The sequence below is a fragment of the Mesoplodon densirostris genome, chromosome 6, assembly GCF_025265405.1.
Source record: "Mesoplodon densirostris isolate mMesDen1 chromosome 6, mMesDen1 primary haplotype, whole genome shotgun sequence".
Lineage (NCBI taxonomy): Eukaryota > Metazoa > Chordata > Mammalia > Artiodactyla > Ziphiidae > Mesoplodon > Mesoplodon densirostris.
The window spans coordinates 13,091,114-13,107,756 of record NC_082666.1 but is presented as its reverse complement, the minus strand read 5'-3'; the positions used below and the strand labels follow the sequence as shown (position 1 = coordinate 13,107,756).

Below are 16,643 nucleotides of genomic sequence, written 5' to 3'. Positions count from 1 at the left end.
GGGGGGGGAAAGAGGGTGGGCCCTTGGAGTCGGGCACACTCTCTGGCCTTGGGAAGCCCCTCACGGCTTCAGAGCATGTTTCCTTAACTGTAGTTGGGCGGCTGGGCCACGTGAGCAATGGAGTCCACTAAACGCGGAGCCAGGGCTTCCCTGGTGGCGCAGTGGTTGAGAGTCCGCCTGCCGAAGCAGGGGACACGGGTTCGTGCCCCGGTCCAGGAAGATCCCACATGCCGAGAAACGGCTGTGCCCGTGAGCCATGGCCGCTGAGCCTGCGCGTCCGGAGCCTGTGCTCCGCAACGGGAGAGGCCACAGCAGTGGGAGGCCTGCGTATTGCAAAAAAACCCCAAAAAACGCGGAGCCAGGGCCTGCCTGGTGCACGTGCCAGGTGTGTGTGCTTTCATGGGTGAGGCGGGAGCTTGAGAGCCACGGATGGGTCACTAGGAGCAGGAAGAACCCGGCAGCCACGCCCTGCTTTTGACATGCTTTTTGCCTCTGCTGGCTTCCTGGGAACCCGTGGCTTATTGGCAGCTCCCCCTGCCCCCGCTCCTGCTTTTTTGCTGCTGTTGAGCACTCCTGGCCGTCTCCTGTGAGTTTCAGTCTGGGAAGCGGAGCTCTGATGCCCTGCTGGGACTCCCAGACACCAGGCTTTGGGAGGATGGGGAGCTGGGGTCCCAAGGCCCCCAGGCTTAGCGCCGGCATGCTGGAAGCACTTAGTAACTATATACTGGGGCGCTGGATTAGCTCAAACCAGGCGTGGGGGGGTGTTCGCATATCAGACCTCCATCAGGCTCTGGGAGGAGGGCAGCGCAGCCCACTTGTCAGGTGAGAAAACTGAGGTGCAGGAGAGGCCAACCCGAGGTCTGTGCTCCCTTGGCCCATGCCCCTTCCCGTCTTTGCCTCGTCTCCCTAAGACCACAGAGCCCCCCTGTCCTACGTGGTGGCGGGACAGGAGATGGGCATTGCTGCTAGAACCTAGGGTGCCCGTCTCTCCTTAAATAGGGACTTGGAGGCGCCTACTTAAAGGAGAAGTGCTGCAAGGTGGGAAAGGGCAGAATGCCCGGGATCAGGCAGGGCTCCCTGCGTGTCAGGTTACACCTGTAGCACCAAAGGTGATGTCCTCCCCATTTTACAGATAAGGAAACTGAGACGTGCAGGTTATTTTAATTTGACCAAAGTCACAGAACTTTATGTTTACGTGTGTTTGTTTTTAAGGAAGGAGGCCTCACCACGTTAGACCAGTCAGTCATCAACCAGCATGGTGCCAGGGGCCGGGGCTGTGTTGACACGTGGCTGGTCCTTGGTTGAGGTAGGAAGCTTAATGCCCAGGGGTGGGGGAAGGACAGTCCCCAGAGCGCCTTGTCACCCTAACATGGACAACTTGCACAGCACCGGAAGACCGCCTGGCACGGCACCTGGGTCTGGGGTGGAGGGGTAAGAGGGGAGAAGATGACATTCTTTGGACGGCTCTGCTGAGCCTAGGAGGGCTTCCTGGAGGTGGAGAGCTGGGAGGAATTAGATAAGCAAGAGGGAAGTTGCTTCCTTGGGGAATGGAAGCCTTGGTTTTCAGTTCGTTCTTTGTTTTTGTTTCATCATCCTTCCCCACTTGGGTCATGGGTCCCCAGGGCCTGAGGCAGCTGTTGGTATTTATGGTCCTGGGTGGAGGTGGGGGAACGAGTCAGAAACTAGTCCCACACCCGGCGGTGTGACCTGTGGGACCAAGGGGACGCACGGGCCGTGTTCACACATGTGAGGAGGAGACCGGCACGGACTGAGCTCGCAGGGAACGGACAGCACGGCTGGGGCCCTGACCATTCTCCAGAGTCTTCCTAGTGGAGGAGCTGAGGGCCGGGCTGTGGGCCAGATGGGGCTGCTGCTGTGCTCCTGCCTGGGGGTGCTTTACTTGGGGGAGCTGAGGGGACCTTAGGGTTTGGGGTGTCATTCTCCTTAATCTTCCTGAGCGGCCGGGGCTGGGCTCGGCGGTTTCTCCTGGGGACCAGGAAGGGACGGAGAGCTGTCCCCACTCAGCAGCAGCAGGAGCCCTTGGCCCTCAGCTCACTTTGGATTTGCCCAAATCTCATCCTATTCAACGAATGTTCCTCAGATTCTCTTCTTTTAAAATTCAGGGCACTTTGCTCTTCTGCTGAGGTTTATGAATGTTTAAAAACTCCTTTGTGGTCCCCAAAGTAATTTGACAAGTCTGACAGCTATTGATTAAAAACCGGAAATTATTCAGGCTGCAGGATAACTTGGGGGAATAGATGGAAAGTTTTTTGTTTCTTCTCCCTCTGTGTGCCCCTTGCCCTCCCCTCTCCCCCCAAAAAAGATGTAGGGGTGTGGGGAGGTAAATGTGTTCCTGAATGTTCTTTGAAAACTCCCTTAGGCTGCAGAATTATACTGGAAAGGGTGGGATGGGGGATGGTCAGGATGCTGAGGGGCGCCTCTCCAGCTCAGGGGCCAGAAGCAGCACCCCTCATGTCCCTGGCCTCTCCCCAAGTCAGCAACAGGCAGCAAGGAGGTTTCGCTGACGGGATTCCGGGTGGCTGGGAGGAGGAATAGTGGTGGCTAGTATATGGTCCCTTATGTTAATGGGGAGTTGACATGTTGGGGGTTCGGTCACAGTCTCTGAAGTAGCTCAGCAGGTGAGAGAGCAGCAGCTGCCACAGTGTCGATCGTTCAGCATATACGGGCCCCCCCTGGAGCCAGGCCTCGGGCTGCGCTGTAGCCGTGGCACGTGAGGAGACATCCTATCCTCCTGTCTTAGTTGCCGGCGTGTGGACTCTCCTTTTCCAACTCAGCCCTGTGGCGTCGGGAAGGCACAGGCTCCCAGGGATACGGTGAGGCAGGGGACCGGCCTCCTCCCAGCCCAGGGCTCAGTGTGAGTGTCCGGGTGGGGTCACACTGGTTCTAATGACTGCTGGGATCTGCCCCTCTGCCTTGGACTGAGAGAGCCCTGGGCCGAGAGAGACCAGGCCTCTAGGCCCTGTCATCCCAGGAAGCCTTTCCAGGCAGGGCGGCCAACCTCCCTGCCTTTTAAGGACAGGCTCTGTTTCCCCAGGGTCCTGGGGGCCACCAGGCAGCTGCATTCTTCTCCCCTCCCCTGGGACCCCAGCGGGGCCAGGAGTGAGCGCTGGTCTCTGCAGCCGGTTCCCAGGCCAGCAGGGCAAGGCTGGGCCTGGGGAAGACAGAGATGGCTCCGCTGGATGTTCTGGGGGGGCGGGGGGCGGGGGGGGTGCTTTCTGCCTTGTTTGTGTCATGCTGCTTGATTCCCAGGAGGTCAGCGCCCTCCCCTTGACTGTGCCCCGGGACCCGGCTGCTTCTACTGTGGGCACAGCTTCCTGGACCTGCCTGGCTGTAACAGGTGGAAACATGGTTGGCATGTTCTGACCTGACTCCAGAGTCCACGGGTTCTGCCAGCCTTCAAGTGGGCACCTCCTCCTTGGAGACCAACCTTGTCCAGGATTTCTGCCCCGTCCAGGCCTGGTTGTGGCTGTAGGAATTGGCGTGAGACCACACAGGCGTGCAGGTGAGAGGCCAGGTCTCGGGGTCACAGGCCGAAGGGCTAAAGTGGCCCCTCAGCAGGGTCTCCTGCCCACCCACAGACACCCTCTTTCTTCCTTTCACTTCAAGAAATTAGGGGCTTTTATTGCGTTTTTGTTTTGGGGGGGATTTTTTTGGAGGCATCCCAGAGCATTTGGCTAGATGTAGTTTGTTTGCCTATGGGGGAAACTGAGGCCTGGAGAAGGTAAGAGATCTGAGTGGTCGGGGAAAGGAACAGAGAATGGCCTGCAAAATCCCTGTCTCGTTACCCCAAACATCAGGGGTGTCATCTCCCCTAGAAACTTCAGCCTTGATACCAGTGTGTAGTCCTAATCGGCCTTGTTCACAGCTGTGCCCGCGCTCCTACAGGGGTGTCTGGCATGAGGCAGTGACTAGAGCAGACAGAAGAGGATGGGGACCGGCATGAGTGACTGGTGTGGTCGCTGGCGTTGACCCCTGTTCCCCCAAGCACCTCCTTGCCTCGTCTCACTTGACGCTCACAGCAGCCCTGGGAGGAAGGCATGTCAGTTCTCCCCGCTTAGAGATGGGGAAACTGAGTCCTGGAGAGTGGCACGCGTTAAAAGTACTCACGGTTGTGTGTTTTATAGGGAATGGAGACGAGATTTGCTCCTACAGCCGGGCACCCTTGGCGCTAGGGCCTGCTGCCCTCCTGCCCGTTCCCAGCAGCAGGTGTGTGGGCTGCGTGTTTATCCCTGGGGCTTACTCCGCTGCCTGCCTGCCTGCCTGTTACGCCAGCAGCCCCCCAAGCAGCGCGGGCAACGCCTCCTCAACATATCTAAAAGAGAGCTCCCAGCTCCTGCTTGCATGCCTCCAGAGACAGAGTGCCCGCTCCTCCAGAACCAAACCAGGCTGACCCATTTGGGGACGGTGTGACTGAGCTGGAATTGGCCTCTCCTGGTCCAGCCCCGCCCTCTGGGGGCAGGCATGGCAGCTCCCTCTGCCCCTTGAGGTTTGGAAGGAGATTCTGAGCCTCTTACTTTGCAGGGTATCCAATCCCACTCTCAACTCACCCCACCCGTAGCTGGGAACATCCTCCCCGTGTCGTATAGGACTTTTTAATTATCACAAGTTTTATTTTCAGGTCTCCTCCCTCCTTGAAATAATAGGGAATTTACGAAACTTCTGTGTCACTAACCTTTTAAGAGAAAAAAGGACGGAGTTGAAAAGCAGCTCGTGGGTTGGCTGGAAGGCTATCAGATAAGGCTGTGGCCCAGGAGCCAGGACAATGTCCCCTTGTTCCTGGCCACCACCACACACACCCCCCCCGCCCCCGCCCTCACAGTGGGCTGCTGTTGGTGCCTGGCTATATCTCCAACAGCGGCTCCACCCGTGCCTGTAGCGTGCCCACATTTCCTGGGCTCCTGGGCCCTGGGCATGGCTGCCCGACCCCAGCCAACCCCGCTGCTCTTCCACCCGACCTGGAGCGAAGTGGGTCACGGCAAGCAGGTCAGCTGGCTGTGGCCCTGTGTGGCCACCTGTGGGGAGATGGGAAGGCGAGGCTTGGACGGACCGGGTTAGGCTTGGAGTCTGCTGAATGGGGTTCCAGTCCCCCTTGGCCACTTGCTGCCTGTGCGATCTTGGGCACGACACCTGGCCTTTCTGAGGTACGGTACCTCAGTCCTGATGGGTTCTCATGAGAACTGGGTAAGGAGACAGGTGGGAAAGTGGTGTGGAGTGGGGCTCAGCCCCCCGGCCCGGGTGTGAGCACTTGTCTGTTTGGAGAGACCAGGGACAGCGTGATGGTGGCTACATTCGGACTGGGCTTTGAACGCTGACAAAAAAGGCTGTTGTCAGGCAGAGAGGGGAGGGAAGGGTGGGACGGGTTCAGGAAGCAGCCTGGGCAGAGGTCCCCCCAGAGGGAGGGAGTTCCTGCTGGCCTGGGACCCGCTGGCAAGGAGAGTCTAGGTCATTTGCCAGAGTGTGGTGTGGCAGGGGTAGTTTCGGGGAGGGCTCCACCCCAGGGTGAAGCGCTGTGACTTGATTCTCTGTAGGCTGTGAGGGGAGCGCCGAGGGCAGGAGTGACGCCATGTTGGGCAGAGGGGCCCATCCGGTGGGAGGGCACTGCCCCCCTCCTCCACTGCCCCCCAGGCCCTGACCAGGACCTCTCAGAGGCAGAGGAGGTCAGGGCAGGCCTCCCTCCCCTGTGGCCTTGGCTCTCCTGTCTGTGACCTGAGAATCGTGGCACCACCCCCCTCCCAGGAAGTGTGAGGATTCCATGGCATGGAGGACGCAGGTAAAGGCCTCCTGAACAGCTGGTCCAGGTCAGGAAGGGGGGACTGCAGGGGACATGGGGTCTCTAGTGACTGGGGGGCTGTTGAAAGTCTAGAGCGTCAGCTGGGTCTGGGACGGTCTCGGGCGGATGCGGCTGTGGTGGAGGGTGTGGCCACAGAGGGTTGGATGAGCCCCTGACCTTGGGAGAGATGGAGGGAGCGCCCCATACCTGGATAAATCAAGAGCAGGGGTGTTTCTTGGAGATTCTGGGCAAGCACCAGGGTGCTGCTCCTGGGAACTGGCCATGAGCAGGCGGCTGCCCCGAAGAAGACCGGCGCTTGGGTCATTTTGTGCCTTCTCCCACTAACAGCGTCTGAGGAATCAGGGAGGATTGTCCTCATCCCAGCTGACCTCCTCCCCCTCCCCCAGGCTTAGCTGACCTCAGCTCCTGCGGTATTGGGGCTTTGATCCAGGAACTCGGGGGCTCTGAATCTTAGCGCTGATCCAGACCCAGCCCTCCCCACGAGGAGCCCCCTCCCTGGTAAGGAGACAGCTCTGTGACAGGCCTTCCCAGCACAGCCTAATGAACATTAGCGTTTGAGGTCGCTCTCTGCCCTGGGAGCCTGCGAAGGCTTCCTGGAAGAAGAGGCTCTGATGCTGGGTATTGAAGGTTGGATAGGACAAGGGGTTTCTAGGTGGAGGGGACTGCATGTGCCTGGAGGCCTGCCTGAGGGAATCGTGACCCCTGGGGAAGAGGAGCCCAGGGTGAGGTGGGACAGGCAGATGCACCCCGGCCAGCAGGGCTGCAACTGAGCCCACGTGGTCTTGATGGGAAACCCCCTCTTCATGACTCCAGCGCCTGGGGGAGTGCGTCTCCCTGCAGACCCTCTCTCCAGCACTTCAGTGTGTGCGTGTTACCATTTATTTCCATTTGAGACAGAGAGTCCTCCTTTCTCTTTCAGATAAGGAAAGGGCCCCTGGGGGGGTTGGGGCGCGAACAGGGGTGACTTCAGGAGGAAGCTGAGACCCTGGACAGGTCACCTGCCTTCTCTGAAGCAGGCCTCGCCGGGGTCCGGTGGGCACCCTCTTCTCAGCCTTGTGAGGATGCAGCCAAGTGCTGTGGGTGCTGTTTCCTGTGGGCACAGCCCAGGGCGAGCCTGGCCCCGGTAAGGAGGGCCAGGCGCGTGGAGCCCACAGCACTGCCGTGAGACCTGGTTCTGTGGCCTCTCTGACCCAGTGTGGTGTCCCTGGCAGGGTGGTTGTGAGGAGTGGCTCAGACCTGGGCTGTGTGGACAACCTGCACGAGCACAGCCCCCCTGCGACGGATGTCTTCCTTGGTGCCATCTCACCAAAGACTGAGGCTCTGGTCCCCAGATAGGACAGGAGGTCCCGTCACAGACTGAGCTGGGCACTGGGGGAGGCCACACAGTGGGTGTGTTGGGCCAGCTTCTCTCCCACCCCAGCCTCGGGGCAGCAGAGGCCCTGCATACGATGGTGTCAGACCACAGACCTCCACACCACAGAGGGTAGCCATGGGCTGGGCTCCCAGACCAACCTGTGTCCTCCTTCCAGCGGGGGGCCTCGGGCAGATGCAGGGACTGCTGCTTCCTGAGCCCATCTTACCTTTCTGTGAAATGGGTAGATGAGTGTTCCTGGCAGAGTTGTGTGCAGTTGAAAGTGACCAGCTGGGTGCCCTGGCCAAGTGGAAGTGGGCACCCACCAAGCTTCCTGGGTAGGGACACCGTGCCCGCTTGCTGCCCTCTTGGAGCATGGTCCCTCCCGGGATGGGCTTCTGACCAGCCTGGGAAGGCAGGAGCTGGAGTTGAGAAAGGAAGTGCCCAACAATGCTGGCTGGAGCAGAAGCGGGCTGGGTCGAGGCCGGCCGTGGGTGATTGATGGGGCAGGAGTCCCTGCAGTGGAGTTTTAGGGGGTGCTGTGCTGTGGGCCTGGGACAGGGCTGTCTGGCTTCCTGGAAGAGGTGGATCTTAGGCTGTGAGGTGGGCCTGCTGGGTCCAGTGACCAAGTGACCATTTTCCCTCCCTGAGCCCCAGTCATCTATTTTATCAGTCACTGCCACAGGAGCACTCCCCTCTGCCAGGAGGTCCCACCCTGCAGGGTCACAGCAGACCAGCTCCCCTCTGGGCCCAGAGCTGCATGTCAGGGCCTGATGAATAGGTGCCCCTTTCTCTCCCCCACGAGCCTTGTGGGGAGCTGAGGGGCAGGTGGACTCCAGGCTGAGCGATCTGCATGTGAGTCAGAGAGCACAGGCCCACTGGCCCTGCTCCATCATAGGGCAGTGGTCAGAGCCTGGCCCTCAACTCCACTCCCAGAAGCACCTGGGAGATCTAGGAGTAGCCACTGGGCCTCCCTGGACCACGCCCCCCGCCCCCCGCAGTGAGCTTGGGCTGCAGAGGTGGGTGCAGCCCCTGCTTCAGGTCCTCCCACTTAGAGAATCCCTGGGGGGGTGGGAGGGTTAGGGCTGCCCAGCTGCAGCCAGAATGCCTTAGCCATGAACTTCCCATAGTCCTCCATTCTGTCAGGAAACTTCCCAGTGAGACCTGGGCCAGTTGGGGCCTGCTTGTGGGGCAGGATGGTGGGGAAGGAAGAGGAGGGTTCTGCAGCCACAGGTTCCGGGGTCTGGCTGCTTTGGGGTCTGGCCTGGGCTCCTGGGCTGTAGAACGAAGGCCCCCTTGGGTCTCCCTGGGCAGGCCCAGTCTGCTGAGTGCGCCTCTCTTTCCTCTTCCCCAGCCGGCTCGTTCAGGTGCCCCAGGCAGGAGGCGGTGCCGCAGCCTGCCGGCTCCTCCCTATGTAGAATACTTCCTGGGTGCCCGCTCCACCCGCCCCAGCTCCCAGCATCTTACCTGGCAGGGCTTTCCGGGCTGGGCCAGAAAGCAGCCTGATCTTGATCGGTGGGCTGGGTTTTCAGCCCTGGACAGCGGGCCTGGGGGCTCTGGGTCTCAGCCCTTCCAAGGTGGGTGATTTCCCCGGCACCTGAGGCAGGGTGTCCCTTGCACTGAGGTATGGAGGGAGGCCCAGGAATCTCAACAGAGTGGATGGCAGACCCAGCCACCACATGGGTCAGTGCCGTGGTGGGAAGGAGGCTGGGCCGTTCGAGCAGGACCTGGAGGGTTTGTCACGGGGAGAAGCCTGTCAGCACCTGGCATGGCAGCAGCAGTGCGTGTGGGTCTCCCAGAGCGGGTTCTGGAGGCTCAGAGGCGCCACAGCTGTGCGTGCCAGCGGCCTTGGGCCTCGGGTGCGTCCTGGGGAGGTTTGGCTGGGTTCTAACCTGAATTGAGCCCGCCTCATGGCTTCCCTCTGGTCCACTCCCCTGGGAGCTTTCAGGAGTCCTGCCTGAGGGCACTGACTCGGCTCCAGGGATCTGAGCCCTGCTCTGCGCCAGCTTCATGCTGGGCATGGGGGAGCAGCTAGGGGAGCACGACTGGGTCTCTTGGGTTGGGCTGTGAGGTCCCCAAGAGCTGGGGTCCCAGTTCCAGCCCTGACTCCCATGCAGTGGCTAGCACAGGACAGCGTGTCAGGGAGGGCTGTTGCCATGGAGAAGTATAGGGGCTAGAGGGTGGCCTCTGTCAGCCTGTGAAGCCCTCTGGGCAGGGTCTGTTCGGCTCATCTCCGGATTCCTGAGTCCACACATGGTGGACCTCAGGCCCTCTTACCACAGGTGGTTATGGAAATGGGTTACCGGGTGTATGTGCCCTACAGGGAGGTCTGTGGTGGTCCTGCCAGGCCTCAATGACCTGAGAGAGGGTCTTTGTTTGGTGAGACAGGGAGAGATGATGGCCTGAGCCTTGGACCCGGAGGCCAGGAGCTGAAAGGCAGAGGGTGTTGGGGGAAGTATGTCTGGGTGAGCTAAGGCCAGGGTGTGGACTGTGGACATGAGTAGGGGCGAGGCCTGCCCAGCCTCCATCCTGGGGTGGTCTTTGCAAGCCTGGCTGGTCCTCTGGCTTTTCCTGTGCCCCGGCTGTGGGAGGGGGCCCAGTGGGGCACTGCTGTGTGTCCTGTTGACTCTGGAAGGGACATTTGCCTTTCTGAGGTGGACTCTACCAAGCACCGGAGCAGATGCCATCTAAGGCGCTTTCCATGTGAAGTGCCGAGGAAACAGGCTCAGGGAGGGGAAGTGACTTGTCTAGGGCCACGTAGTAGGTGAGCAGTGGGCCCAGGTCCAAGGCCAGGTCTGTCAGAGCCAGTCCTGGTCCAGGCCCCATGTGGGCCTCAGGTGGAGTGAACTACCTGTGCTCTTTGGGCCTGTGCTGGACCCACTGACCCTGGCCTGACCCCCGAACCCCAGCCTGTGGACCCTGTCTGAGTCTCGGCTCTTGGGCACCGTGCAGAGATGGCTGCATCCCTTCTGTTTTGAGCCTCACGGTCCTGGTCTGTAAGAAAGGAGCAGCAGAGTTCACGGAGCTCCTGCATTGCCTGGGGCCAGTGGGCGGAGTGGGATGGTGTATGAGAAAGGGTTCTGTCGGCAGTGATGTCCTGGACGAATGTTGGAACAGGGCAACGGCTTCTGTCTTGGATGGGGACCGGAGCAGAGGGGAGGGGAGGGGATGGGGAAGGCACCAGAGCCCCAGAGGCTGCCTGGGTCGGGTCCACTCTTCTCTGTGGGTCTCGGGCTGCTGAGAAGCCGGGTCCGGCCTACCCTGCACTCAGTGCCGACTTTCAACTCCTGAGTGGTGGCCTCCCCGCCACCGCCCCCCCCGCCCCTTACTTAGGGGCTGAGCCCCTTACCCAGAGTCCTGCCTTGGGGCAAAGGGACTGGCTGGGCTCTGTGACTCCAGCACCACAATGTCCCCTACCCCCAACTCTGCCTTACGACAGAAAGGACCGTGGGAGTTGAGGGGAGTGATTGCCTCCAACCGGGGGGTTCTGGGCAGGCTTCCTGGAGGAGAAGGGAAGGGAGGGGACAGGGCAGGCCTGACCTGACGCACCCTGCTGCCCTCCCCCCAGGTCCCATCTGATGCCGAGGCTGAAGGAGTCTCGCTCGCACGAGTCCCTGCTCAGCCCCAGCAGCGCGGTGGAGGCGCTGGACCTCAGCATGGAGGAGGAGGTGGTCATCAAGCCAGTGCACAGCAGCATCCTGGGCCAGGACTACTGCTTCGAGGTGGGTCCTGCTGCAGGGGCGGGGCGGGTACCGGTGTCCTCCTCCGGCGAGGCCAGGTCTCCTCCAGCCGCCCTCCTAGAGTGCTCCGTGGCCTCCGCAGGGGCCAGGCTCTTTGGGACAGCGGCCAGAATCTGTCATAGCTTTTGCCTCCTAAGAGACCAAGTGGAGCTGGGAGATGGGGGGCTTCATTCCTGCTCTGTGGCCTCCTTGGAGACAGACCAGCACTGTCCCCCATGCTGGGAAGTGCAAGAGGTCCAAGTGGGTGGAAGGGAGTTCAAGGCATATGCGGAATGGCTCAGGCCCCAGAGCTGGTCTCGAGGCCTGCTCACCCCTCCTGCAAAACCACTCCAGTGCATTGTAGGGCAGTGGGGAGTGTTCCCTTTTCTGGCCCTGGCCCTGCCTCTGCGTGATGAAAACCAGAATCTTTCCTGCCCCGGCGTTCTGTGACGCAAGGTTTGAGAGCAGAGGGTCAGCCACCCGACCTGACAGGGCTGTTACTGGGGATCACCTATCCAGTGCTTCCCTGTAGATGGGGAATCTGAGGCCCAGAGAGGGCAAGACGATGTCAGAGGTCACCCTACAAGTCTGAGGCCAAGCCAGAACCAGGGTAACTAATGTCGCAGGTGTTGCTGGGAGTTCCTAATTGCTTCTCTAATTATTCATGTTCTCTTCCCACCTCTGTTTCTGGGAAGCTTCCCACCCCCAACAGTCTTGCATAATTAGGAGAGCTTTCTGACAGAGGCATGACCCTGGGACTGATAGGGCAACCTCCCGGTGCCCCCACCTCCAGGGGAAGAGTGGAGTGGTGCCTGGCATCTGCCCTAGCCCTGTGCCCACTGGGTGCCGTTTCTGGTTCAGGACTCCTGGCCCAGCTGGGCTCCTTCTGGCCTCCCACTTCTCTGCCTGGGGCAGGCTGAAGGTGGTGCCTGCCCACTCGTCCACAGCAGGGGGTGCTGTGGCTTCTGCAGGCCTGTGAATGGCTAGATAAGGAGTCTGGTTCCCCGGTAGAGACCTCGGCCTCGGCGTACTGGGGACAGCGGGAACAGGGTAGGAACAGCTTGGGCTGGGCTTGCTTGCCTGGAGGAGACCAGAAGATGAGCAGGTCAGACAAGGAGGGGAGGGTAAGGGTTCCAGGCAGGACCCCAGGGCCCAGCACACCCAGACAGCCCAGTTCTCAGTTCTCTAGTCTGGCCCCAAATAGGTTAGCCTTCTGTGACCGCCATTGCTTTCACTGTCACTTGGCAAGAGAAGCATCATCAGCAGGTGTCCGCTGAGGACCAAGGTGACCCTCATGCCAACCCGTGGTTGTCTCCTAGGTGCCTGTGGGTCCACCGATAGAGGGAGACTCGGGTGAAGCCTTTCCCTCTGACTCGTGCAGGGGCCCGTGCCTTCTGCCTCCCACCATCTCCAGGAGAACGAGGTTGGACTCAGAAAGATGCTTTCCTATGGTCAGAGGGCACTGAGGCAGGGGTGAGGAGCTAGGACCAGGCACCAGCTGGCACGGGGCTGGGCCCCCCTCCTGTCACTGTCTTGCTTTCGGACCACAGGTCTCGGTGCACCACCCATAAATGTGAAATATGGGGGTCGTTCTGCCTCCTGCCTGAGGCTGGGGTGCGGTCAGACCTGGCAGCCGAAACCCCCCCAAGTCCTGGAGGTCCTCCATCACGCCGCCTTGCTGCCTTCCCCTCCCCGTGACGCTGTCCTGCCCGTCCCCAACAGGTGACGACGTCGTCGGGAAGCAAGTGCTTCTCCTGCCGGTCAGCGGCCGAGCGGGATAAGTGGATGGAGAACCTGCGGCGAGCGGTGCATCCCAACAAGGTGGGCCTGTGTCCGCTGTCCCCAGAGCATGGGGGGTGGAGGCTAGACTCAGAGCAGAGCACAGACGCCGACGTGAGGGAGCAGACGGAGGGGTCTCTGGTGTGGCCTGGGCTTGGGGGGTGCAGGCAGCCTGCGTGCAGGCAGGGCCCGAGCGGGCCGTACTGCTGGGGTCTGAAAGAGGCTGACTCGTGCTGGGGGCCTCAGCCTTCGAAGCTGCACACTGAAGAGGCTGGGCCAGAGAACTGAGCACTGGGGTTTTGGGTGCTGGTGTCCATCTGCCTGGAACTCTTGATCCTCTCCCCACTGGCCGAATCCTGCTCATCCCTTCGAGTCCAGCTTAGCTTTCTGTTCCCTCCTCCAGGCGAGCGCCGCCGGCCCAGGCTGGTGCCCTCCTGTGTTCCTACTGCCCCCAGGCTTCTCCCGGCAGGTTCCTGGGACTCCGACTGTAATCACTTGCTTCTGTGTCTGCCTCCCTGGCCAGCTTGGCCTGGGCTGAGTCCTGGTCGCCATGACATTACTGAGGAAGGGCCTTAGTGATGGTCTTACCTCTAAGTGACTTTGCAGACCAGCAAACTACAGGGGAGCCAGTAAACGGCTGCCGTGTGCCAGGCATTGTGCTAGCCTCTTACTTGCTCTGTACTCGGTTTTAACTCCCAAGGGAATAGAAAAGGGAGTTGAGGCTTAGATGGTCATTTGCCCACGGTCAGTGAGCTAGGGCGAGGGAGAGCAGAGATCCAGCCCCATAGCCCCACAGCCGTCAGACTCCAGAGCTGTCCCTCGCCCAGGGCCCAGTCCCTTCCGGTTCCAAGAGCTCTTCCCCACTACGGGCTGGGCGATGGGCAGGCGGCTGGGCCCCCAGTCACCGCGGTCCCCCTGTGCGTGTGTGCAGGACAACAGCCGGCGTGTGGAGCACATCCTGAAGCTGTGGGTGATCGAGGCCAAGGACCTGCCAGCCAAGAAGAAGTACCTGTGCGAGCTGTGCCTGGACGACGTGCTGTACGCACGCACCACGGGCAAGCTCAAGACTGACAACGTCTTTTGGGGCGAGCACTTCGAGTTCCACAACCTGCCGCCCCTGCGCACCGTCACCGTCCACCTGTACCGCGAGACAGACAAGAAGAAGAAGAAGGAACGCAACAGCTACCTGGGCCTGGTGAGCCTGCCCGCCGCCTCCGTGGCCGGGCGGCAGTTCGTGGAGAAGTGGTACCCGGTGGTGACGCCCAACCCCAAGAGCGGCAAGGGCCCCGGGCCCATGATCCGCATCAAGGCGCGCTACCAGACCATCACCATCCTGCCCATGGAGATGTACAAGGAGTTTGCCGAGCACATCACCAACCACTACCTGGGGCTCTGCGCCGCCCTCGAGCCCATCCTTAGCGCCAAGACCAAGGAGGAGATGGCATCGGCCCTGGTGCACATCCTGCAGAGCACGGGCAAGGTGAAGGTAGGTGTGTGGGCCTCATGTGGCCCCGTGGGAGGCTGGGTGACGTGCTGGATTACCTACTGGTCCCCATGTCCCCGTCATGGATTTCAGCTCTGGTGGAGGCACTGGTCACAGCCAGGTGAGTTCCCTAAACCCAAGAGCTGCATTGTGGAGGGTGGGGACCTCGTGCTCCTTTGCCGTGGTTGGAGCTGATCACAGAGGCGGGTATGGAGCCCGTGGACCGGAGCACACCTTGCAGTGAGGAAATGGGTTTAGGGACTTCTCCCACTGCCCCAGAGGGCTGGCCCCTCCCTGAGGCTCGAGGCGAGCAGGCCACAAGGCCCATCTCTGCCGGCACATGGGTCCCAGCGACCCAGACACACACGTCCAACGAGGTGTTGAGTTTGGGACACATCCCAACAGGTGACCGCCAGGGTGCAGGCCGCTGTCCGAGCCCCAGACTCCCCCATCACTCCCAATTCACACACATGGGACACACAGTCACTATTGCAGCCGTCTGTTTGTTGGGCAGCCCGCCACGGCTACAGCCGTCCCCAGCTCCAGAGTCCCCAGAAACAGAGCTCGTCTAAAGCCCTCCAGCAGGCCCTACTTCAGGGCTGGAGGGGCCCCGATCTTCTCGCCGCCTTTCACCTGCCTCTCCCTGCCAGGCCACAACCTCAGCCCCACCCACCTGGCTTTGGAGACAGGTAGGCTCCTTCTGGAAGGCTCCACACACCTACCTGCCCATCGCAGTGGAGTGTGGTTCTGTGGGCCTCGAGGGCACACCTCCCCCTCTCCACCTTGCCCCCTCCCTTGGGTGCAGTGGAGAAGGGCTGGACGTGGGGTCCATCCACACTGCAGAGGCCTTGCGTGCTGGCCCCGGGAGCTGGGCCTCTGCCCTCTGGACGTGGTGTGGTTTGCGGCCTGTGGTGGGGGTGAGGGACTGCCCTAGTCAAGGTCCTGAGCCCTCAGCCTGGGCTCGGGGAAGACACGGGTGGGGCTGGGCCTCAGGTCTGCAGGCAGAGCCCAGGGCACGTACTCCATCGAGGCCCTTATCCTCTATCTGTTCCCGGAAGGCCCTGGCCTCCTTCGGGCCCTTCAGAGCCCCTGCCTGTTGGGCTCATGGTGTGGGACCAATGCAGGACCAGGGAAGGGCGCTTTCCTGGCATGGGCCCCGTGGGGGCCGGCACTCCGTTCCTCCGCGTTGTTGGACCACCTTCCCCTGCCCCCAGCCTCCGAGCTGCCTGGGCAAGGCTGCATGTGGGACCGTCTCTTAATTTCTTGGTTAGCAGGGGGAAGGGGGCTAGAAACTCAGTGACTGGAAGCCCTGCCTCCAGAGGGAGATCAGGGAGGCGGCAGGGGCTGGAGCAGCATCCTCTCTGCCTCTGTGTCTGTCCTTTCAGTAAGTGGCCCCCAAGGGCTGGGCTGGCCTGGGAGTCCGAGTCCGATCTGAAGGGACCTTTGCCCTCAGACTCACAGCTGAGACAGGAGAATCAGGGTGCTCATTGTGGAAGGAGGTGGAAGCCAGGGCTCCAGCCCCCCAGTGGGCCCTTAGGTGGGGAGGACAGTAGGTGGAAGGATAGGAAGTAACTCGGGATGCTGGGGTGACGTTCGTCTGAATTCTGACCACTTCGGCACTGATGGGTGCGATACCGCTCCAGAGCACGTGACGAGGGCCCTGCAGTCCTGGGGGAGGGCTGTGTGAGGGGGCACCTGGCATGTTCTGCTCCTTGCCGTCCCCAGCTCCCCTTAGTGTGAGGGGAGGAACAGGGCCTGGAAACAAGAGACTCGGGCCAAATGTGGCCCAGGTAGCTGTGTGGCCTTGGACAGGTCCCTTTCCTGTTCTGTGCCTCTTCCCCCTTGTTGGGTCCTGGTTCTAAGCAGAGCCCCTCCTCTTCCCCACCTGGGCCTCGCACTTGCCCTAGGAGTTCAGGAAGCCCTGTGGGCATGAGCAGAGCCGTACACGCAGTACTTACCTCTGCTGTCGTGTGTTCAGAGAGGGGGCCCTAGAGGTCACCTGTGGTCAGGAAGGGGTCCTCGGGCTGTGTGGTCCCTGGAGAGGCCAACTGCCAGTTCCCCCCAGCCCCTCCTGTCTCTCCATTGGCCAGCCAGCCAGGTCTCCGGGGCCCAGAGTTCGGTTCTGTATTTCAAGGGCCACTTGTGATTTCAGAGGGGCCCAGAGTTGTGCCCATCGGAGTGAGGAATTTCCAGAGCTCCAGAAGCCCGGGCCCACACTGGCCACTGCAGCCTCTGTGCAGGGCGGCCCCTGGCCCGACTGTCACCCTCCTCCGGGTCTCCGACTTCCTGCCTCCTGCCTGTCCTCCCCCCCATCCCCCAAGTCACAAGGCTGGCCGTGGGCGTGAGGAGGCGCAGGCTCCAGGGAGGAGTTTCCACCTGGATGATGCAGCAGGTTCATTGTGCAGCCTCCCTGCAGTCAGGAGGGAAGGCGTGGGCTCAGGCTCCCTCCTGGGGTCTGCCCGTGAAGCTGCGCCTGGGGCTGAGAGGCTCGTGGGCCGC

The 16,643-nt window shown here is 61.3% G+C and overlaps 1 protein-coding gene across 12 annotated transcripts in view; it reads left to right on the top strand.

Moving 5' to 3' along the window:
- DAB2IP (DAB2 interacting protein) overlaps positions 1-16,643 on the top strand; it is a 196,770-nt gene that overhangs the window by 157,673 nt on the left and 22,454 nt on the right. For 11 of the 12 annotated variants that reach the window (XM_060100781.1, XM_060100778.1, XM_060100783.1 and 8 more), the window contains 3 exons: positions 10,732-10,885; positions 12,605-12,703; positions 13,593-14,147. In XM_060100781.1, the coding sequence (XP_059956764.1) occupies positions 10,732-10,885; positions 12,605-12,703; positions 13,593-14,147 (808 nt within the window). The remainder of the gene's footprint in view (positions 1-10,731; positions 10,886-12,604; positions 12,704-13,592; positions 14,148-16,643) is intronic. The other variant, XM_060100785.1, reaches the window with a different exon arrangement.